This window comes from Anabas testudineus, chromosome 21 (genome assembly GCF_900324465.2).
Source record: "Anabas testudineus chromosome 21, fAnaTes1.2, whole genome shotgun sequence".
NCBI lineage: Eukaryota > Metazoa > Chordata > Actinopteri > Anabantiformes > Anabantidae > Anabas > Anabas testudineus.
In genome coordinates, this window is record NC_046629.1 from 12747932 (window position 1) to 12771571 (window position 23640).

At 41.4% G+C, this 23640-nt stretch overlaps 2 protein-coding genes across 3 annotated transcripts in view; one reads left to right on the forward strand and one right to left on the reverse strand.

The window, feature by feature from the left end:
• On the forward strand, window positions 1-18122 carry LOC113172641 (calcium-binding mitochondrial carrier protein Aralar1). Its single transcript, XM_026375624.1, has 18 exons — window positions 1-153; window positions 668-721; window positions 2390-2532; window positions 2854-2969; window positions 4234-4373; window positions 6565-6711; window positions 6878-7016; window positions 7917-8010; window positions 8853-8937; window positions 10163-10244; window positions 11723-11881; window positions 12854-12906; window positions 13125-13205; window positions 15288-15428; window positions 16656-16794; window positions 17065-17223; window positions 17364-17454; window positions 17543-18122. The coding sequence occupies exons 1-18, from the start codon at window positions 142-144 to the stop codon at window positions 17733-17735; spliced, it is 2028 nt and encodes a 675-aa protein (XP_026231409.1). The 5' UTR covers window positions 1-141; the 3' UTR covers window positions 17736-18122.
• The window catches only part of LOC113172642 (cytoplasmic dynein 1 intermediate chain 2), a 16028-nt gene continuing 10460 nt past the window's right edge, over window positions 18073-23640 (reverse strand). For both annotated transcript variants that reach the window (XM_026375626.1, XM_026375625.1), the window contains 8 exons: window positions 23357-23482; window positions 21796-21942; window positions 21599-21712; window positions 20954-21087; window positions 19806-19950; window positions 19582-19722; window positions 19299-19424; window positions 18073-19011 (listed from right to left, as the gene is read on the reverse strand). In XM_026375626.1, coding sequence (XP_026231411.1) covers window positions 18898-19011; window positions 19299-19424; window positions 19582-19722; window positions 19806-19950; window positions 20954-21087; window positions 21599-21712; window positions 21796-21942; window positions 23357-23482 — 1047 coding nt within the window. In that variant the 3' untranslated portion in view covers window positions 18073-18897. The remainder of the gene's footprint in view (window positions 19012-19298; window positions 19425-19581; window positions 19723-19805; window positions 19951-20953; window positions 21088-21598; window positions 21713-21795; window positions 21943-23356; window positions 23483-23640) is intronic.

Sequence of the window (23640 nt, forward strand, 5' to 3'; positions counted from 1 at the left end):
CCTCCCTGCCTGCACACAGCAAAAGGACAATTCTCGGCTAAATATATTTGCCCGTCTCACACCTCGTCTGTCTCGTCATGCCCGCTGTCATCCCGATACCCAGCGCCTGCGCTCGTCCACTGCAGCTGACGTCACTCCAGCATGGCGGTCAAGGTGACTCCGTCAATATTTCTAATCTCATAGTAATTTTAAAAGGGCATTAAACTGGCCGCGAAGGTGCCTGTGAGGGACATGACGGACAGCTGGTCTGTGCGGACGCGTTGTTTTACGTCTTCTCTCTAAAATTTAGCGGACTCCCCCTTTATTTCATTGCCGCATCTTTGCATAGGCGCATCTCTGCCGGCCTCGCAGAAAACAGCTGTACCTGCTTTTTCCCCTGTTGCATTTGTGCATCATAGACATGATGCTCGAAGCCGTTTCACTGCACCTCGGTTATTTCCCCATGCAGGCTGCTTGTAGTTTTGCATAGACACGTCTGGGATCGATCCTGCTGAGCTGACTGCGTTAGAGATCAGAGGCTAAACAGAGGCACCCTGAACTTCATTTGACTGATTCAGTGATTTAACAGATAGAAGTAGCCCGCTGAAGCCTAAACTGAAGATCATCACGATATTCTGACTCTGAACTTGTTGTGTTTTTAAAGCAAAATCCAATTTGTGTGTTACAGGTGCAAGCAACAAAAAGAGCCGACCCCCATGACTTGAAGACTATTTTTCTGAAGGTAAGACTGCTTAAAAAACCAAAACATACACGGTAACACTCCAGTACTTAGAGAAACTGTGTATTACCAGTGTACTAATGCCTTCAGACAGTGAGTACTTTCAGTGTGGTGCCCACTGGGAAACATAGTTCAGCACTCAAATGCTACGACTAAATTTGGACCTGCTTTAACAGAGGACTTCCCCTGCGTTTACCTTGTGTATGTTTTGATCTTCAGCTTGTCATTGTTATTTTTTCTTTTACAATATGTTCTGTCTGCTACCCTTCAAAGACACGACTTCCAGGGGATTAGTGTGTAGGTTTGTTTTCTTGCTCAGGACTTATTTGGAGCACAAACTTGTTCCTGAAAGTAGAGACTGTTTGAGTTACAAGTCACTTTATAGTCCCTTCACATCTCTTGACTCTGCTATAAGAGGGCTGTTTAATTTGTGATGCATATTCAGGTGGAAGAGTTAATTAGTGGAAGCTCATTCTGACTGCCTGTATAATTTGATTAAGAACTACTTGAGGCCTACTGTGAGGGTGAATGGATACACAATCATGTGATGTAAAAAATGTGGCAATAAATTGCTTGGAATTAATATTTTCACTTAAAACATTAATTCAGATGAGTGCATTGAATTGTAGCCCTGAAAACACTTGGCGTGAAGGTCTCCTCCCACACTCCTCTCTGTTTATCTCATGCTCTCTCTATCTGGGCTTGGCTCAGACCCACGAGTGTGGCCTTTCTGTTGCCAGTTCATGTGGCGCTTGTGTTTCTAGAGCTATCTCTGTTCCAACTTGAAATCCAACCCAGGATCTAAAAATGACCCTACGTCTTAAAGCCTCGCTGAACTTTCAGGGCCAGCACAGTGCCGCATTGACCCCCACAATTCAAAACTTGTGGGCTTATTGTTAATTTGTTGTTACTTACATGAAATATATTTTATTAGTTCAGAGTAGATTTGGGCAATATCACAAGATGGCAGATCTGTACTGTTTAGCTACAAGTCCCTGAACCCACATATATTTCCCTGGAGCTGCTCAGTGGCGAGCAGACTGTACTGGGCAGCGTCCAGATGTATTGAAGTACAATATTATGGAGTATAAGTGAATAAGTACAAATGTTAATACATAATTGCTTTATAAACTGTTCCCACCAAATTTTTATTTAACTATATAATAATATACATCATACAATGAAGAACATACATATTACAGGGAATTACAGACAATGCACATTTTACATTGTGTGTAATGTTGTGTGTATAACATTTGTAAATAAAGTTGTTGAAATGAAAGTGAAAGATTGTCAGTGATTTGAAAAACAGTGACACTTTTCAGTACTTGCTCCACTGTAGGATGTAATCCAGGATTGTGAATACTTGAAATACTGTGCAGTGCCAAAAAACAGAGAATCATACAAATACATGCTTAAGACTTGTTGATTTATCACCTGTTGGCAGTTTTTTTATTGCATTTAGTTTTGACATTGTTTTCAATGGCACAGAATGGAATATCTAACTTATCCTATATTTAAATGCTGTTCTCGGCTTGCTTCAAGTTCTTGAAGACGTTTCACTTTCCATCCTTAAGACTTAATCAGCTCTACCTTAACAATATAAATCCACATCTGGATCTAATCTTAACATCCACATTGTTAGCAGCTCTGTTTGTATTTCCTCTACAGTATGCCAGTGTTGTGGAGGATGGCGAGCATTACATGACCCCAAGGGACTTTGTACAGAGTTACCTTGGTCTGCACACACAGCCTCAATATAATCCCAAAACTGTGGAGCTGATAGCTGGTGTGGCCGACACCACTAAAGATGGGTGAGTAACTAAAGAGATGTGAGGAAAGTTGCTGTAGACTTTTCAGACAGCATTGTTGAGAAGACCACCATTTGAATATTTACCATTTCTGTCATAATTGTATTTGCCAATGAAGATCATATGTTTGTATTGAAAGCAACCAAAAAAAAAAACCCCATTAAATACAATATATGGATCAAGAACAAAATAATATTAATAATAATACATTACCTTATTTTCTATCTGATCAATTCACTTGGTAGGATAGATTGTGGTTTTAGTGTAGCTTTGTCTTTTGTTGAAAGAATACCTTTTTTCTTTACTTCTTTCTTGTCCAAACAGATTGATCTCTTTCCAAGAGTTCCTGGCCTTTGAAGCAGTTCTATGTGCCCCAGATGCCCTATTCATAGTTGCCTTTCAGTTGTTTGACAAAACTGGCACAGGAAACATCTCATTTGGTATGTATACATTGGTTAAAGTTTGCACCCTGATGTGGGCTTGTAATTCCTACTTACCTCTAGGAGACTCGTGACGCTGTATATTCAACATTCAGATTCAAATAACATATATAGTCCCATGGGGAAATTGCTTAAAGAATCACAACCTCTTCCTTATCTTAAACAAACAAATAACATAATTAATTATATTTACAATACTGTGTCGTTGTTTGTATGGCAATGCTAAAATGACCAAATACATATTTATTTATTTATTTATTTATTAGTGTATTTATTACACCACAACTAGATAATACAGGAAATATGTGCACAGCATTAATAAACATATCAGAAAAAAAAATTTTTAGGCTAAAGTGAAACATATTTAGTTGAACCTCAAAAGGCCAATATAAACAGTGGAAGACCTGTCAAAATCTGATGAGAGCTTCTTCCTTGAGAGACCCAAAGGAGTCCAGCAAGGACCTGGCTCAGCATCTGGCAGCTTCACCTGGATGCCAAGTTGATCCTTCCTTAGTTCAAAGAAGCTTGATCAGGAATGGTCTTTGTGGAAGGATAGCAGCCAAGAAACCACTTTTTGTGTTTCTAGTTGTTCTAATTGGAAAACTGAGAAAGAAACTTATATGGCATCACATTGCTAAAAAGCATATCTAATGTTGGCCTATTAAGAAAATTGCACATTACTGTCTATAACTATTTAACTAAACATGTTAATGTAAGAGTTATTTAGGTTGAAATAAAGAGAGTAAAGTAAGAGAAACAGCAATAGAAAGTTGCAAAAACTAAGTTTACTACTGTTCTTACCAAAGTATGTTTGGCAGTGGCCACATTTTGTAGCTTACAGAGTCTATAAAGTATTACATATGCCAGGAAGTTGTATTTTTAAAGGCTAATCATGAACATCACATACAGTATATAACCAGCTCAATCAGACAAGAAAAGAAATGCATCCAGCTTGTCATAAACCAAGGGATGCAGTGTCTTACAAAGGAGGTGCTGCTATCCTCTTTCTGTGCAATATGCCTCCATAAAGCTCACTGAAATTGAAAGCAGTGCATTGCAGAAAATTTCCTGGATGGACTCAAAACCTTCAAAATGTAAAAGGAGTGGAACTGTCAACAGCCTTTTCACTTTCACAGTCTAAATGGTCTATTTCCTCTACTTTAACAAGGAATCGAATGAGGATGTGAGATGGATGCTACAATCGCATCTCACGCATTTTTCCCTTTGTCTCCTGTTACTGTTCACTCATGTCTGACTCTTCCAGAGAATGTACGTGACATCTTCAGCCAGACCACAGTTCATCACCATATCCCCTTCAACTGGGATTGTGAGTTCATCAGGCTACACTTCGGCCATGAAAGAAACAAGCACCTCAGCTATACAGAGTTCACGCAGTTTCTGCAGGTATACATTTTATCTCCAAGTTTCAGTTCAGAACTGATAAACTGCATAATCATCAAGAGCCAGATACAAGCAACAGTCCAATATTTACAATTTAGGGCATAGTTTTGTTAACTTTACCAGGTGGTTTTGGTAACAATTGGTTAGATGAGAGGATTAGTACTTTCATATTGCATTCCATAAAGAGTATTTCTCAAATTGTCAAACTATTCCTTTAATACTGTGTTCCATAACTTGCATTAAAAGCAAGTTATGGAACTAAATAAAAATATAAAACATCCCAAATAATCCACATCCAGATTTAAATATAATCCAAATTATTGTGCCTATGTATATGCTTTGTATGTATTATCAAACTAAACCTATGTAATGATGTATTTTGTAATTTACTTTGTCACATCTACATTGTTATGGATTATAAGTCTGCAACTAAAGCAAACTCTATAAAAGTTCACAGAAAGTTTTTTAGAGGCCCCTTGTGGACTTAATGGACTTGGATGAATTGTGGGTTTGAATGCGCCTGAGAACATGTCTGTTAAGTCCGCTGGTTTGCAAGTACGGTGAATCGCAGACATTGGGATTCAGCCCGTGTATCATTCTGATTTCAATGGAAAATTCTGTACTTGGTGACACAGATGTGATGCTACTTTTAGCCATAATTTCACTCTATGTGATCAGTAGCAGAAAATAGACCCATAACCTCCACAGTACTTACTGGATAAAAGCGAAAAAAATCAGTTTTATTTGAGTGAGGAAGATTTTTCTTTTTCTGCTTTTGAAAGTTACATATCGTTGCTTTAAATACTTAGTTACTTTTTTTTCATATAAGCACATTACAGTGTAAACGTATTTAACTTATGCAGCTCATGAGACGAGCCCCAGAAACAAATCTGTATGTAAATGCAACATTATATGCTATAAAGCATACGGACAGCACATAATTGTAACACATTAGTAAGTATGTGTGCATCAATAAATGTGAAACTATTCATCCTGTGGTGAGACATTTTTATCCTGCTGAGGAACAAATGGAAAATGACGGAAAGTGAACTGATATATATGTGATCTCTAAAGATAATGGAGTTGCGGTGGGGTCAGTGTTTCATCTCTTTAGCAGTGGTTTGTGGTATCCCAGCATACCATTATGACACTTAACATTGTTGTTTTGCTTTATTGGCCATTGCCTGTATTCTGTATTTCACTGAGACTTCTGTGCTGCAAAATCATCATCATCAGCAGCGGCAGTACGGTCAGGGAGGAACCTGGATTGGAGTCATGGGCTGTGGTCTTAGGCAGAAGCTGGGTGGTCCAAGAGTTAAACAGGCTCCGCTGTGGCTCCACTGCAGTGTGGGATCCCTCAGAGCACTTTGTGGTTTATCATACTTGACTAGGACTCCCCACCGCTACGCTAAAGTCCCCTTTTGTGAGCAGGATTTAATTTGCATCTATCATTATTATTGTCTTGTTTTTCTGTCATGTCCAAACACAGTTCTTTTTTTTTTTTAACTGAGAAGTACTTATGATACAGAGAATTTCATTTAATTGTTCTTTTAAACAGCTTTGGCTCTGCCACCTTGTGGTTGTTAAGGTATTTTGCTTGAAACTTCAGTTTGAGTATGGACTAGGTGGGACATTTTTTAGCTCATTAAGTATAATGTTATTTGAGGCACCTGTCACTGTGAGTTTTCAACAATATAATCAGCAAACATTGTGAGAATTAATCTTTAGCTACAACCCACTGATTAGGTTATCAGAACCAGAATATAAAGATGAAGCAACAGCTGAATATTGCAGTAATGGTGCTCTGTGATCCTCTGGATGTAGAAGATGAGCTTTGACAGCAGACATTGACCCGGGGTCAGCCTCCACTTCTGATTGCATGGCTGTCATATTGAATCATCTTCCTGCAGACACACCTGTTGGCCACCTCACCGGCTGCTCCGCTAGACTAGATCAGACTTCTCAGGACATGGTTTCCATTAGTCTCCAGAGAGACTGTGGTGATTGCAAAAGCTGGTGTCTGACACTGTCACTTATGATGACTTTCACATCTGTCCAACACTGATATTTTTATGCCTTCTTCCTCCATTTCACTGCTCATTATGTGATGCTCCTCATCACAGCAACATACTTTTTGCTTCTTTTGTCATCTAACAGCTTGACCTTCTCCCTGTGTGTCTATGTGTTCCTCCAGGAGTTACAGTTGGAGCATGCCCGCCAGGCTTTTGCTCAAAAAGACAAGAACAAAAGTGGCACCATCACTGCCTTGGACTTCAGTGACATTATGTCCACCATCAGGCACCACATGCTGACTCCATTTGTAGAGGAGAATCTGGTTTCAGTAAGTTATAGAAAAGGTCGTACCCCAGTTAAATTTCAGAACAAGAACACGAGAGATTAGGATTCAGTGACTAAAGTTGGCTTGGGGCGGTCATATTAGTAATTTATATTTCACAGAACTGCTGTCATTTTGAAAGATGAAGAGACATATTTTGATCTTTCTCTAGGCTGCAGGAGGCAGCACCTCTCACATGGTGAGCTTCTCTTACTTCAATGCCTTCAACGCTCTCCTCAACAACATGGAGCTGGTCCGCAAGATTTACAGCACCTTCGCCGGCACACACAGAGACACACTTGTTACCAAAGGTACACATGAAACACACTCGTGGCATCACTAAAATCACCTTGTGTTTTCTTTTGTGATATAAAATTATTTTAACTTTCTTGACAGAGTGGTGTGAGTGAACTTTTAATGTAGCAGGAAATTCTAAAGGTAAATGAAAATTTATAATGTGGTAATTAGATCATCCTCTACATGTAGATCTGTATAAGTGATAGTTGTACTGTCAGTCACATCTGCTCCTAATTGTGTTTTCCATTGGGTTGCAAAGTGAAAACCCGTTCCCCTACTTTCTCTATATGGTTTTTCTCCTTGTATAAAAGACTTTGTCAAAATACTGTTTGCAAATAATTCTTGTTGTTTCTGTTATCAAACATTTCTGATGGGTGCATGTAAACCAAACACTCACATGTCAGAGTAGCGTATCATTGGAGGTTTCAAAATCAGAAAAGCAGGCTTGTAACCAGAAGTTCCAAATCTTAGGACCTGACAGCAAGGTATTTGTGGGGGAAGAGAATAACTAACTCTTTTCCCACCTTCAGAAACTATCGTTAGGTTTCCTCTGAGAAAGATTACATGATGGTAATGGGGCTTCTCAGCAGGTAAGAGTAAAGAACTGAATATAATGCACATATAAACGAGTGACTCAGGGTTGCAGAGAGAATGCATGCTCAGTTAGTGTACTGCAGAGCAAGAAGGTAAAGGAGGAAAAGCACATTTTTCTGTGGTCTCCTGTGATATCCTTAGCAGAAAGCACCCACAATCACACTAAAACAAACAAGAAACAGTATTTGCAAATAATATTTAATACTATCTACTATAGAAAATAATATACCCTCTGCTCTCTTATTGTTTTACTTTAATATATTGATGCGGCAGTGCCTGACTGTTTTGCATTGTTTAATTTTCTCTTTGTTGCATTGTAGAGGAGTTTGTATATGCCGCCAATAAGTTTGGTCAGATCACTCCGATGGAGATTGACATCCTGTACCAGCTCGTCGGTCTCCACTCTCACTCCGGGTAAGATTTTGGATTATTATGTTTGATTCAAACAGGTTTACGTGTAAAAATATGATTTTATAGTCATATTTCTTTTCTATTGTGTGTGTAAATTGTGACACTGTTTCTTTTTTTAACCAATTGTTCTAATAATATTTTGGAGTGACTGTGACCAAAGATTTCTTAAGGGGCTTATGCCATTTTACACTTTTTTTGGCAGCTTCCAGCTTATTAGGAAAGCTGACAGCCTAATACATGATGACAAAATGATAAGTCAGACCTACAGCTGTATTTGAATTGAAAAATGATTACCACGCATGTGGGCTTTGGAAAAAAGGTGATAAACAAACAAAATGAGCGAGTCCATAAATTAAACTTGACTTGACATTACTTTGCAGGTAGGTTCTGCTGCTGTTATTTAAATCTGCTACGTGGATTCAAAACATTTATACAAAACTGTGTTATTCTGTTTTATAAGTGTGTTGAAGGTTTGTTTATTGGCTGTAAAGAAAAAGTTATTGCTCATTCAGTTTAACAACAGTGGCTCCATTGGCTGATTTACAAGACAAACATAAAACATGGCTTCAGACTTTATGATGCATCAGGCCAGTGGGGAATATTTGTGTCTCAAACAGTTAGTAACAAAACATTTCCATTTACTTGTTAGAGCACGGGCACTCATCCAGCTTCGTTTGTCTGTTCTTTATATAAGCTTAAATTAAAGTTTCAGTAACTTAAATGTGTGTATGTGCTGGTAAAAGGTCTGTGGAAAATCTTACATCACTGGCTGCTGCTCACAGTAAATGCAGGGCTCTCTCCTTTTTCCTGGCTTAACTCTCCCTCCCCTGCTGTTGTGTATTAAGGTGGCTGAACCATGCAGACATCGAGAGGATAGCCCCGCTGGAGGAAGGAGCCATGCCATACCATCTAGCAGAGGCCCAGAGACAGGTAGCCTGATTGACTCCTCTAAACCACCTCGCATCCTCCTGCCTTTTATCAAAGCCTTTTCCTCTTCTCCTTCTGCTTCCTTCTCAGAAAGGAGCAAAAAGGGAGAATGTTCAGTCACTGAATTAGCAGAGTACCCATGTTTTTCTTCCCTTGTGAGGTGCATTACTTAAACTCGTAGATAAAAGTACACCAATTATAGTTATAGAAGATAAATGGATTGTTGTGTTGCACCTCTCCATGAAAGGCTCTCCCCCATTTTATTCAGTATAGCAGCACATACACATCAGCTGCAATCACACATCTGAGAAGCTAATAAGAGGCTTTTATCAGTGTGGGGCTTGAGGAGTTTTAGGAGCCTTTAGCAAAGTCTGATAATGGTGGAAGGGGAGTGGGAGTCAAGGTGGATGCTGGAGAACAAAATAGTTCCCTGCCTCCACCGGATAACACGGCTCTATATCAGGCTGTGGTCAGAGCTTTCAGGCCACTCATGCTCCTGGGACTCATGCTCAGAGGTCTGGAATTTGATTCCTTTTGGGGGGGTGCTGCAATTCTCAGGCCTGCCCTTTAGTGGAAGTAGGCTAATTGTTTAAGCCCTTTGATCAAGACCTCGATCTTGTTAGCATGCAACCCTCGGTGGAAGCATCTGGGAAGAGGAAAAGAGTGATCAGCTCTATTCATCACTTCTCATCTGGCCTGGGAGAAGTTACTCACCGCCTTCACCGGCGCACATGCATGCTTTAACACAGTCTCACTCCGACTGTGTAATATTCATGTAGATACTTATCTGTACATGGAAAAGGCTCGTGTGGCTAATCTGTTCCCCTGCACCACAGTGAAAACTAAGGGGCTCCACTTCCAACATCAAACACTGATCCAGAGATCAGGAAGATAAGAGAGAAATCATACTTTGATGTGAAAATAAAAGAAGAACATTATATCGTAGCAAAGCACATATAGCATTTGTGGAAAACTCTGCTACAGGTTCACACAGTTATTCACAGAGGCTATGATATTTAATACTAGCTGATGAGGAATCAGATGTTATATGAATGAATGTCCACATTCCATCGCCTTCCTCCATTGTTGAGTACTCCATAGCATTTTTCTGTCCACAATGTATCTGGTTTACTATAGTTTAATGACTACCCGATTCATGGTTAGCATTCTGATCCTCCTGTCTTTCTCCAGATTCATTTGACCACTGGTGTCTTTTTCTTCTATATAGCACACTCACGAAGCGTCTCGACCCATCTGGCTCCAGGCTGCAGAGTCTGCCTACAGGTTTACTCTGGGCTCAATTGCTGGAGGTGAGTGACATGTCTGGTGCAGAGCCCCTGGCCCGCCGGAGGGGTAACCTTAGCCGGCCAGACTGGCACGCTGAGGCCCCAGGGCCGGCCATTGTGCTGCAGGGAAAGGGGCTGTGATATGAGGCTCCGGCATTGTGCTGCCGTGCCACTGGTGGCTCCAGGCTGTCGTTGGAGTCTGTGCTTTGGAATGACACAAATCTTCCGGAACCGCACTCCCTGGAATCTCTGTGTAATTACACTGGAAGGAACGGATACAAGGAACATCTGACATAACCGCCCCTCAGATAGGAACACACTTCTACTCTGTGTGTCCGTATGTGTGCACTCCCCAGACACAAAGACTTAGCAATCCTCATCCACCAGTTGACAGTTCAGGCAAGGTCAGAGGAGATGTACACTGCCCGTCCAAAAAAAAGTCACACACTCTAATATTTTGTTGGACCACCATTAGCTTTGATTACAGCACACATTCACCGTGGCATTGTTTCAGTAAGCTTTTGCTTTCATATTTATTCCCCTCCAGAGTTGCATTAATTTTTCACCAAGATCTTGTATTGATGATTGGAGAGTTGGAGCGCTGCACAAAGTCTTCTCCAGCACATCTCAAAGATTCTCAATGGGATTAAGATCTGGACTCTGCTCTGTGGTGGCCAATTCATGTGTGAAAATAATTTGTCCTGCTCCCTGAACTACTTTCACAATTTGACCCTGATGAATCCTGACATTGTCATCTTGGAATATGCTCGTGTCATCAGGGAAGAAAAACTCAATTGATGGAATAACCTGGTCCTTCAGTATATTCAGGTAGTCAGCTGACCTCATTCTTTGGACACATAACATTGCTGAACATAGAGCTGACCAACTGCAGCAACCCCAGATCATAGCACTGCCCCCACAGGCTTTATACAGTGAGAGGCTCTTACTTATTTACTTAGTTAAATGAAGGTGGTGACTTTTTTTGTATATCACTGGACATATGGTAAAACTATCATGTCTTTGTGGTGATAATGAGCTGGATTCCACCCTCTGTGCTGACTGAGCTTGTTGGGCAGAGGAGTCACTACAGCAGCACTGTTGCTTCCCTGAACACAGTTTTCCCAGTTACCAGACTTCCTACTCTAGACTTAATAACTGTTTTTTATTCACTTATACACAAAAATGTCTCATTGTGCTCCTTAAATAACCCCCTCCTCCTGCTGCATGACAAATTATTGCTATATGACTTCATTTTATACAGCAATTAAAAAAGGGTGGCACGGGACAGTATATGCACTATGAGGACTTTGTTAGACCTCAAAAATCAATTTTACAGGAATATTAGAACTTGTGGATCAATCCTCAACATTTTAACTATGTGTTTATGAAACTTTGTACAGCACAATAAATTTGTATATACACTATCTGTACCATGTTTTTCAGGAGCTCAGAATGCTGGCTTATTTACAAGAATGCGTGACAAATGTGTGGTTGTTTTGTAGCCACCGGTGCCACAGCTGTGTACCCCATCGACCTGGTGAAGACACGCATGCAGAACCAGCGCTCCACAGGCTCCTTTATAGGAGAGCTAATGTACAAGAACAGCTTTGATTGTGCAAAGAAAGTGCTCCGTTATGAGGGCTTCTTTGGATTCTACAGAGGTAATTATTAACATATTATACATCGTGTTAAATTACCTGCAATGTGTTTGCAGATCAACATGTAGATCTTGTGGATCTTGATGTGGATGTGGCGCAAAACAAATGTCTGATGGCAAAGCATCAGGATTTGTCAGTGTGCTAATATCAGCAGCATGGTTTTCTAATTGATACCAGAAACCTTTGCCCTCCCTGTAGAACAGTGAATGAAGTAACACCCAGGGGTCATGTTTTCATTATCTCAGTACTTGGGAGAACTCCTAGAGGAAAATGAGAGATTTCATGTAGAGGTAGTGTCTGATCTGCCTCTACCCGAGTGATGATAATAGTGCTGAAGGCTCGTGATATACAACACTTTTACCCTCGGGCTGTTCATATGAGGGAAGTCAAGACTGCCATCTACTGCTACCTCCACCACTGCAGCGCTTTGTTGGTCTGATATTCCTCCCTCTGCCCCCCTTCATCCTTTCTTGCACATGATAAGGGAGTGATTGACTCAGAGACAGACACGCTCGACTGTTTTCTGGCTGCATACCAGCAACAGTCACTCAGCAGCCCCTTCAGAAGTTTATCTATCTTGTTGAAGGACGGACGTTGAAACAGTATGGCGGTTATCGCCACCGTAGCACCCATTCTCCCCCTCGATCTTGTCCGTGACCACACAGCTCTCTCTGTTTCCCACCGACAGCGAGATCAAGCCTCAACAATGCTGATCCACTATGCACGGGCAGTGTCATATTTTTGGATTTTTGTTCAGTCTCAATGGGACCTTTGTGTTTTATTGCATGATATGTATCAGCCACATCTGTAAATATTTATGGATTTGTTTTACACACACAAGAACCCTGCAGCTTATATTGTTCTAGCTGTCAGCGGATGTATTCATTCAGCAAGGATAAAAAATGTGCATTCATTTCAAGCCAGACTTTGTCTCTGTCAGGTATTCTAATAGTATCTATGAATAATATTTTGCAGGTCTCCTCCCGCAGCTCATTGGCGTTGCCCCGGAGAAAGCTATCAAACTCACGGCAAGTCATTCCACTGCGTAGCTTAGAGCGTTCAAAAAGTTACTCTGAATGATTCACTGTGAATGAAAAACATGCATAGAGCACAGAAGGAACGCACGTTTCGCAATCAAGATGTGACTGCAACCACAAGTTAACATTAATGCCCCCCGCTATCAAGATGGGGATTGTGTCTCATCTGCTTTTTTTCTTGATGCCTTCGTTCCTTTTTTTTTTTTCAGGTGAATGATTTTGTCAGGGACAAGTTCACCACACAAGATGATACCATCCTTCTGTCTGCTGAGATTCTCGCTGGTGGATGTGTAAGTATTGCTTTACTGATCCTTTCAAATCAGTCTGTGGCTGATGGGCTCCAAACCCAGTGAAGAAAATATACCTACAAAAAATATATAAGTATTTAACAAAAGGATATATTTAAAATGAACTATTGGATCTTTTAATAGAAAACGTTATGCATAGTCAACCTGCTTGTTCTCTTATAGCATATTTAAATATTTACGTTAATCGGTTAGTTCAAGAGAAACGCTCCCTGACAATGTGGTTTAAACGTTTAATTGTATGATATAAAGAAATGATATACATACAGTGGTAGTGAATTTGTTTAGGTCATTTGCTAAAGCAAAAGTAGCAATACCACACTATGGAAAGTAAAGTAAATGTCTCGTAAAGTACATACTTTGTATTACAAGCAAATGTACTGAAAGAAAAACTACTCTCACTATATGTGTTCATACAGTGAGAGGTTTTATTTTTTGGATTGTTAGTACTGATGAAATAATGTATTTTAGTGTAGCAGCTGTTTTGCTTTATCCACTGTCTGGTAGTTTAAACTATATCAGTACATTAGATAGATGATGATGATGATGTTAGTATAAGTGCCTCATATTTATACTTAAGTACTTCAGTTAATTTTCTGCCACTGGCTTGAGGGATGGATGAGCTGAACCAATTTCCTGTTTTGGTTAAAGCATTTGGATCTTTAGCAGATTGTTAACTTTGTGCCCATAATTATTGGGAATTGTCAAATTGGCATTTTGATTATTTGTGGCAATTTATTTTCACTTTTTATTTCATTTCAGTTTAATCTGATTCACTTTATCGGTATACTGTGTGCTTCTGTTTTGAGTAACAATTGATTCACTGTGTTTATTTATCTATCTTAAATCTTAAACAGGTTTTCCAAAATATATAAGTAAAAAAAAAGAATTTTGTTCCAAATCCAGCTTTGGTGTGCAGCGGTAGACTCAATACATAATTCTTCCACTGTGCCTGTCTGTGGACTGTGATGGAGTAAAATAGGCAGACTATGGAGCGGAGCCCACAGGTTGCTTACAGAGGAGCGGGGTCTCCGGGGTTGTGACCTCTGTCAGGGTGTAATTGGAGGAAGAGGCCCTGGAGGGTCCTGGATGAAGCGGGGTCTAGCTCAGTATGATTGAATTTGACAACGTGGTACAAACCTGGGGCGTGGTCACAGTACAGGGTGCAGGACAACAAAGATGTCTCCATTACACATTGTTAACTACTAAGAATATTCCCCATCTGTTGCCATCTCCAATTTATTCAACTTCACCATATGAATTGGCCCCTATCCTCATGTTGTTTTATGAGAGTTTAAAGTCTGGGTAATCTGATGGGACTGGCTTGTTAAATTATCGCTTCCATCAGAAGAGAGAACTGAAGATAAAAGACAGAGGATGAGTGCATCAATCTTCAGAGCAGCGGATATTTCCCCTCCACTTTGAAAATGACTAAATGTGCCAGAGCTTTTTTTAGACCTTTGCTCGGATGTTTACAGATAAGACCCCTGCCCCGAATGTCACAGGCAGCCATCCTGGGGCCTGATTAGATTTGGGGAGGGTGATAAATGTGCCTGAGTCAGAGGGTGCTGTGCCTCTAGGGCATCGCCTGCCAGGACCCTGAGCCGTCCGGGTGATTCAGCGCTCTCCCCTAGGAATAGGGATGAATTGGGGAAGTGTGCAGGGCGAGGCCAGGCTGGGCCGCTCACCCTGCCACAGGAGATGCCTCAGGGGAGGCGAGGGGGCAGAGGGCTGGTGCCAGGGTCAGAGCCTCCCAACCATGAGCCAGGGCTTCTCATCACCCTGCGCCTGCTCTGTTCTGACCCCTGTTGTTCTTCCATCAATGCCTGCTTTTTCCTCCTCCCGTCAAGGCCATTCTCTGACAATATCAGATGCTTTGTGCTGAAGTTTACTGAGATAATTTGAAAACTCCCACTAGAAAGAAATGCTTACACATCATTACAATCTAACCCAGAGTTCACCCCTCAGATGTGTAACCTCGCTTATCTCTTAAAATCCACTTAGAAACCTTGTTCTCTACAAATATACCACTCATCAGCTGTTTCTTTCTTCTGTTTCATCTGGCAGGCTGGAGGTTCTCAGGTGATTTTCACCAATCCTCTGGAGATCGTTAAGATCCGTCTGCAGGTGGCTGGAGAGATCACTACAGGGCCCAGGGTCAGCGCCCTGACTGTTGTGAGAGACCTGGGCTTCTTTGGCCTCTACAAGGTAGGTCAGCACCTCTGCAGCCAAGTGACGTCTATAGGCATCAACCTCTGCCATACAAGGGCAGTGAAAGGTACTCTGACGTTCCTGAAATATAAGATCAGCAACAGGTGTTTATTTATTGTGCAACTCAGCGTATCTAACAACAACTGTTGTAGTGAATTTCCATTCTGCTTTCTGTGGTGCTGCCTCAGAGACAGACACAAAGGTAACAGTATAATAATATTAACACTAAATTAATACAAGAGTCATTTATGTGAAATTCACATCTATGCACAAGTGCAGAATATTATGAGCATAATCATACCATAAGTATTTATTATGCACACTGTTCTGTTTGCAGTATTTAGTTATTATACATTACTCTATATGATTGGATTATTATTAATAGTGCAGTCACTTGCAGGAAGCATTTCAATGCTGTTACTCAGGAGAAGTTGGAGATAGGGTAGTTTAACCAAATAACACGACATTACATTGTGAATAGGAAAGTATAATCTGCAAACTAACAGGTCACTGTCAGCTGTAGTGGTACAATGTAGTCAAGTCCAATATTTCAATCATACATTTGTAGAAGAATTAAGTGACATAAATGGAAACAGTTCTTGAGGAATGTATGTAGTACTTTACATTTCACTGCTGCATATTAACATATGATTTGCTTGTTATCCCATATTGATGCACAGATAAATGTGAACAGTCTATGTTGTACATAGACATAATGGAAATCAGGATCCGAACTTTTTACATCAAGCTGTGCTTTTTCTGACTGTTTGCAATTTTCCAAAACAGTGTTAAACATGCAAAAGGAACTGCGGCCAACAACCAACAGCAAATTAGTGAAGGATTATACTTTGCTACTGCTCTTTTCCAGCTCCAGTCATGTGTTCATACTCCATATTTTAATGAGTAGCAGACAGTGTGTGGCTTGTTAAAAAAAAATAGCTGACTTCCTCTTGGTGGAAGGGGCCAGCACACCAGGGTCCTCTGTGTGTGTGTGTGTGTGTGTGTGTGTGTGTGTGTGTGTGTGATGGATTTCTCTCTGGAGGCTGCAGCTCTGCCTGGGGCTTTTGGCTCCATCATCAAGACTAAAGCCCCCCTGTAGGTTGAATGAGACTGCTCGCAGACCACTTAGTCTTCAGCACAAATCTCCTTATCCACTGCCTCTGCCCATGTAGCAGCCTTACGTTGTATATGTGGTAAATCTTTATATGATCTTTTTTCTATTAGGGAGCCAAAGCTTGCTTCCTGCGTGACATCCCCTTTTCTGCCATCTACTTCCCCGTTTATGCCCACACCAAAGAGAAGCTGGCGGATGAGGACGGAAGGGTGGGGGCACTGCAGCTGCTCACTGCTGGAGCGATTGCAGGTGACATACATGTGGAAAGCCTAGGGTCTCTGGACATCCAAACAACGCCATGTGTCATATCTGCTATAAGAAATACATTTTGGTTCCCTCCCTGTTTGTGTTGCCTCCATCCGCTGAACCTCCTGTATATACAATGCTTTTGTCATATCACTCTCTATAGCTGTACTCATTTCAAACCCTGCGTGACACTGCAGCGAGGATGCCTGAATGTGACGCCGTCTGTGCATGGAGAAAGTGTTTCATTATGTCTTTTGTGAAATTTCTCCTAAGGTGTACCGGCGGCTTCATTGGTGACCCCTGCTGATGTCATCAAGACCAGGCTACAGGTGGCGGCCCGAGCAGGCCAGACGACATACAGCGGAGTCATCGACTGCTTTAGAAAGATCCTCAAGGAGGAAGGTTTCAGAGCATTTTGGAAGGGTGCAGGAGGTAAAGGCACACACGCTCATAGTCTTTAAAGCGGTTTTAATGACTGGAAAATGAGGCTCGCTTTGGTGGCTGTAATTGTTTTGAAACCACCTGAGAATTATAAAATTTCACATTGTGTGTTTGAAACTGTCTCCCATTAGCTCGCGTCTTCAGATCTTCACCACAGTTTGCTGTGACTCTGCTGACATATGAACTGTTGCAAAGATGGTTCTACGTTGATTTTGGAGGACAGTAAGTACTGGAACCCTGATTTTAACAACAAGAAGGCTCTCATTAATAGCACAAAGTGATTTTTGCTCTAATCTGCCTCCATCCACAGTCGTCCTGCTGGCTCTGAGCCTATTCCCAAGCCTGTCAAGGACCTTCCCTCTGTAACTGCAGACCATGTGGGCGGCTACCGTCTGGCTGCTGCAACATTTGCTGGTGTGGAAAGTAAGTTTGGTCTGCACCTGCCGAAGTTCAAGCCTTCTGGAGAGGTGACAAACAGACCAGCAGAGCCACAGGCCTTATAGACAATCACTTGCCGTGACTACGAAGGCTGCATGCTCCTCTAGTAGTATTTCCTGCTAAATGGTTTTATTGAACGTTTCAATGCATTTGAGCAGTTGTCCTACATTGAATGCTGCATGCCTATGGCTTTATTGCGTTTCTTTGCATTGCTTGCACAGTTTTATTGTACATATTGTACTTCTTCACAGAGGGACATATGACATTATGAAGGATTGTTAATGCATTTTCTAGTGTGCAATAGCTTTGGTGTGCACGTGTCAGTGACATTTCAAAGACACAAGGATGTACAGATGTTTTCAAAAGTGTTTATTTTGAAATCATGACCAGAGACATTGGAAATCCTTTAAATGTATTTATTGTATTTTATTGAAATAAATCATTCAAACTGTTGGTTTCTATAGTGTGAAAAGTACATTCTCAGCTTTGACACCAAGCCTTGAGATTCTTCAGGAAACAAACGCTCTTTTCAACATACATTACAGATCTAGAAATCGCTGAGTAGTTACAGCATTGAAGATATTACAACTATCTTAAGTCTAACCAGCTGCACTGATTAAGTGCAATCTGGTGCAGTATATAGAATAAAGAAGCAGAAGGACATTTGGAGTTTGGACATTTCAGTATTATACAGTATTTGGAGTCATCAAGTCTAAAGGAACAGATAACAGCATGGGCTACAGCAGTGAGACGTTTACATTCCTGGATGTATGATGATGTGATTGCTTCACTACAACTTTGGTGAAAATGGGGAACAGCTACCTGTGTTGCACCAACATGATTTGGCTGGAAAAGCTTCAACTCAAAATTAAGGCTCATGTTAACATGCTGTAAATAAAGACAGGTGAGGATTTTACAGTCAAGATTGGAAATTAAACTTTAAGGCATCTGGTTGAAGAAAGGAGGACTGTTCTGAGTTTGTGATTATGGCTTCATGTTAGTGTCGGAGGTTGCTAGCCCTGTCGCTCGTGCTTTTCCAAGGAAGACTGGTGATGATACAGCTAACTGAGAAGGCAGAGTTGTCCAAATAAGAAAGCGTAAGAAATCTAAAGATGTCCATACTTCTTTCATGTTTTCTTCCAGTCGTGTTGTTGTCCCATCTTTCTCTTGAGTCAATTTTAACAAGCACAACACTGGTCCCACCGATGTTGTCTATAGACGACTAGATCAAGCAGCCAGACGCTGAGCTGCCAGCTCCTCTGCATCATCCCTGTTCTCGTTGATCTCTGCCAGCGTGCGCACGAAACGGGTCCACTCATCGTTTCGTGGAACCGCAATTTGCTGTGGGGGAGGGCACAGGAGAGATATGACTCAAGTAACAGTGCCACAAGATAACAGGTAATGCTCTATAAGCATCTGTCTGAACAACGGCTAAAAAAAAATATAACAATAATAACAAGGAATGTTTTGAGCTATTGTGAGAAATCAACAAGAAACGACAGGAAGTGGCCATTTATATGTTGTTCAATTAATCACTGAAGTACAAATTATCCAAATTAAGAGGCTGCATTGTGTGTACAATGAAACACTAAAATGATTTTGCTGAGTGCTGAGTCATGCCTGCTCACCTCTCCAATATCATACACAAGAACTTGTCCATCAGAGTCTCCCACAGCGATTTCTCTGCCAGAATGAGCCCATCTGACCCTGTTGAGGGCTGGGTTACCCTCCACTGTGACGCTCGCGGTAGGCACCTAAAACAAAAACACAACAATCACAGCAGTGGAAACATGCTCAGCTGCCATCAAAAAGTACATGATCTCCAGTTAAGATCTGAGTCTACCTAAACAAACTTTTGTCTTCTTGTAAGAGTTCACAGAAAATGTATGTGCACTTTGTAAGTAACAGTACCTCAGTGTCATTGTTGAGGTTCCACAGGTCAAGATGTCCGACTCCATCCACACAAGCAAACAGAGCGGGATGAGTCGGAGACCACATGACATCATAGACGTAATCCGAGTTATCCTCAAATGAGTACAGAGGCTTGTTGTTCTGCAGAAATATTGGATTCTGGATTACTTATCATTTAATTACAAACCCTTTAAACTGCAGTGTGCGACAGATCTCGGTCATACCTTGGTGCTCCATAGCTTGACAGTCCAGTCAAAAGAGGAGGTAACAAAAAGGTGGGAGAAGTCCAAGGGTCCCGCAGCTGTGTGGCAGTGGATCCCTGTGATGGGGCCATGGTGGCCCTCGAACATCTCACTGATGCCCGCTTTGCTGTGGAGCACATAGATTAAGTAAATGAAAACGCAGTGACAAATTAAATTGAGCATGACTAATTCAATTTAGAAAAGCAGCAGATGTTGAGTAATGACCTTCAGTAGAAACGGTGTGCGAGTATACATTTCTGTACACTACATGCAGGAAACAAAGAATGAAAAAAAAAAAAAAAGTCACTCCAGTTTTTACATTAAACATGAAAGAAAGCAACTGGCACAGGTGGACCTCTGCTGGACGCATTCACATTAATCATTCACTTATATCGTGATTACCAGCAGGGTGGTAAAAGTGCCTGTAACCCTTCAACCACATGTTGCAGAACTGTTACCCAACAGAGGCTCCGATAATTAATGTAGAGAGGTAAATACTCAGCATGAGTGATGCTTATGCATTATTAACTGCGATGAGAGTATCATACCATTGTAAATGAGGTGGAAAATTATTCCTCCAATTACAGAGGTGATTCTGCTGTGAAAAACCTAGCAGCTATCCCCTCTCTGCAGTCTCTCTGCATACTGCAGGACATTCGGTGTGGTGCTAGCACGCTACTGAGTGGCAGCTCTGATTTAAGCTGCATTTCTCTGCCGAGGACCAGTGTGAGGGGAGCCCCAGTCTCTTAAATGAGAACATTGTGGGATGAACTTTAGTTTGAATTCTCAGTAGGACGATCGACTGTAAGCAAACTCTCTCACCCACAGAAACATACAGTGAAGAAAAAAAAAAGACAGGGAAAAAATGATTTGTTTCCTCTGCATGTGTGCCCTGTTTATGTTGAATGACCTTTACAAACACAACTGACAAGCAGAAAAGAAAAACAGGATGACTGGGCAGGAGTGAAACCTCAAACAGCAGGAGATCAAGTGTTGGATTTGTGCTGCGCTGGGAAGTGAGTGGGTTATATTTATTTGACACTCGGTCCTAGGTGGGCCTAACAAGCTGCCTCAGTTTCCTGGCAGTGCTCTAGTGGGACGCTGGGGACCACTGATGCTTGCAAACTCACCTTCCATGACGACACGACATGTAGACGGAGCCATCCTCGCTGCCCACCACAAAATTGTTGACATCTCCGAGAGGGAAAGACATGGAGGTGACAGCTACGGCTTTGGACTGCTTGAACACCAGCTCCATACTGTCCTGTGGAGGAGGCGGAACATGGAACAACATCTATTACAAGCTCCCTGCTCAGCCTTTTTGTTAACACACGCTCTGCCAAGCACAACCCATAAAAATCACTTGACAGTTTATTAATGCATAATCTAAAGTCATCTAGCACTTTATAAAAAATTGAAGTTTGACATCAAGGCCTTGGCAGCACAAATGAAATGACACAGCTAGCAAAGTTAATTTCCTTGAAAGTGAAAAATGAGTTGTAGAAGGAATAAGGTTAAAGCCAGGGGAAATACCAAAGAGGATGGTGAAAACAAGGATTCCAGCCAAAATGTTTGACATTTAGCATGAATGGGAGGGACAGGAAATGTGTGGAATGTGAAAGTGAAGAGACAGAAACTGAAAAAACTACTCATTAATCACGATAAACTATTAACATAGTAAATAAGTTTACATTTTTTAAACTTTATTCTGAAGTTGTTTATATAATTAAAAAATATTCCTCTGACCACCCACACGCATTCAGTCTATATGGTACCTGTGGCTGTGAAAGCATGTCCAGACTCCACGAGCACATCTTCCCGTCAGTGGAGATGCTAATCAGATTGTGGGCGTTCTGGGTGCCGACCACATTCACGCAGTAAACCGGATGCTGAAAGAGAAGCAGGGAGAAATTGTATTCCCCTGATAAGTTAAAATAAAGTGGGAGTCCAATCTATCAGTTGTTTATTATACCGTATGTGCTGCTGCTGACAGGGGAGTCCTCTGCACTGGGGTCCTTTTGTTGCTCCTGTTGTCCCACAGGACAATCTGCCCTGAGTATGTACCCCCGACGACAACATTTGGGTGGAACTTGGCGAATGCAGCCGACATAACAGCAGACTGTACAAATTTGGAAAAAGTGGAGAATGGGAAAGGCAATGTTTAGTTTATCTGGTGATGTCAAAATAGATTTTTATAGTTCCAAAGCCTTAAGTGAAGTCTCTAGTGATGTCCCATGACTGCACATTCAATCAAACAAACATTAAATGCAAACAGACCCATATACATCTTTGAGAACAACTCATTCACAGCTCAATAATGGAAAATCTGTGTGGTAGGTATGGCTCCACAATCTTCTCAAGTCTTTTGAGGAAGTAAATTGAGAGATATGTGCATATATTTTCTAAACAATTTGTTAGAAACGAATAAAATAAATAATTGTCCTACTACCAACAGAATAATCTCAGTTTACAGATCAATTAGTATATTAGAAATCAAAGATTAATAGATTAATTAACTGACAACAACTCTGATAATTATTTTCTGGCTCCAACGTCTCCAGTTTGAGGAGTTTATCTCAGAATATTGTTTGGCTGTGCATCATTGTTTGGACAAAACTAGTCGTCACCTTGGACTTATTATAAAAAAAAAAAAAAAAAAACAGCAAAAAAGAATCAACAAATGGAAAACATCAACTTGAATCTGCTGTTTTCCTGCTTCATCTCAAAGTGAAAGCGCTGCTCTGTGCATGTTCCCTCTTTTCTAAAACACAACCAAACACATTTCATCACTCATGCCTCAGTTCTTACAGTGTAAATAAAACAGAACTCGAAGCTGGTCAACAGGACCATTATTTATTTTTGGATTATGACTTGATTTATGAATTTTATTACCTGACTGTGGTTTTCTGGTGCCTGTGTATACTGACTGCTTCACAACCTTAACTCGACGAAAACTGTGATGTAATGATGAGGAAAATCTCATTTTGAGCCAACTTGGAGGCACGGAGAAAATCGGGTTAACACTTCTACTCAGCTTGATTCATCTTAGAAATATGGCTGCATCTACATCCCGTCTGTAGGCACCAACATGTGGTTGTACTCAACTTGTCTTGGTGAATGAGCCTCAGGGCAGGCATTGTAATAAGGCTGGGTAGAGTGGAAGAGGGCTGTGCTGCTCTCCCTGCTAGTTTGTCTGAACACAGGGCCCTTGTTTGGATGCACATGATAAGCAGCCCTGCCTCACACACTTAATCCTGCTGCAGTGCTCTTTTCAGCTCCTGCACCACAGGTCTTCTCCGGCGCCTCGTGAACATGTGTTTGTGAATAGATGTGGTGAAGGTGGATGCCAGCACAGTGAACTTGCACAATGTGGCTGAAGGCAGGAGGGGTGAGGGGTGAGGGGTGTGATAGAGGGAGGAGAGAGGGCGCACAAAAACACGGGTTGGCTGACGGTTGTTGCACGCTGGTCCTAGAAGAAGCCGCAAGTAAGACGAGAGGAGGGGTGAGGGACATAAGGGCTTTGCTTTGGGTACCTGACAGTGGAAGACGTACTCAGGCGTAGACTTCTTATACTTCATGTTCCACACCAATGCCACGCCGTCTGGCTCATGAGGAGCTTCCTCGTTGTTGTTGTATGAGGCAACCAGGAGTTCAGGATACTGGTGACAGAAAAAAAAAATCAGGCCAAATGAATATCAGGCGGAGGCAGACATGCCCCCCAGGCTTGGCTCCATGTGGACAAGCCTCGCCTGCCTGGTGTGGTGCTGCTGAATACCTTAAAGAGTGAGTAATCCTTTCCTAAAGATTTATGGCTCAT

Bases quoted from the DNA above. Each gene is read 5' to 3' on its own strand.
- LOC113172641 (XM_026375624.1), top strand. The intron at 4,374-6,564 runs GTATACATTTTA...GTGTTCCTCCAG, and splicing joins AGTTCACGCAGTTTCTGCAG to GAGTTACAGTTGGAGCATGC. The intron at 13,206-15,287 runs GTAAGTATTGCT...TTCATCTGGCAG, and splicing joins AGATTCTCGCTGGTGGATGT to GCTGGAGGTTCTCAGGTGAT.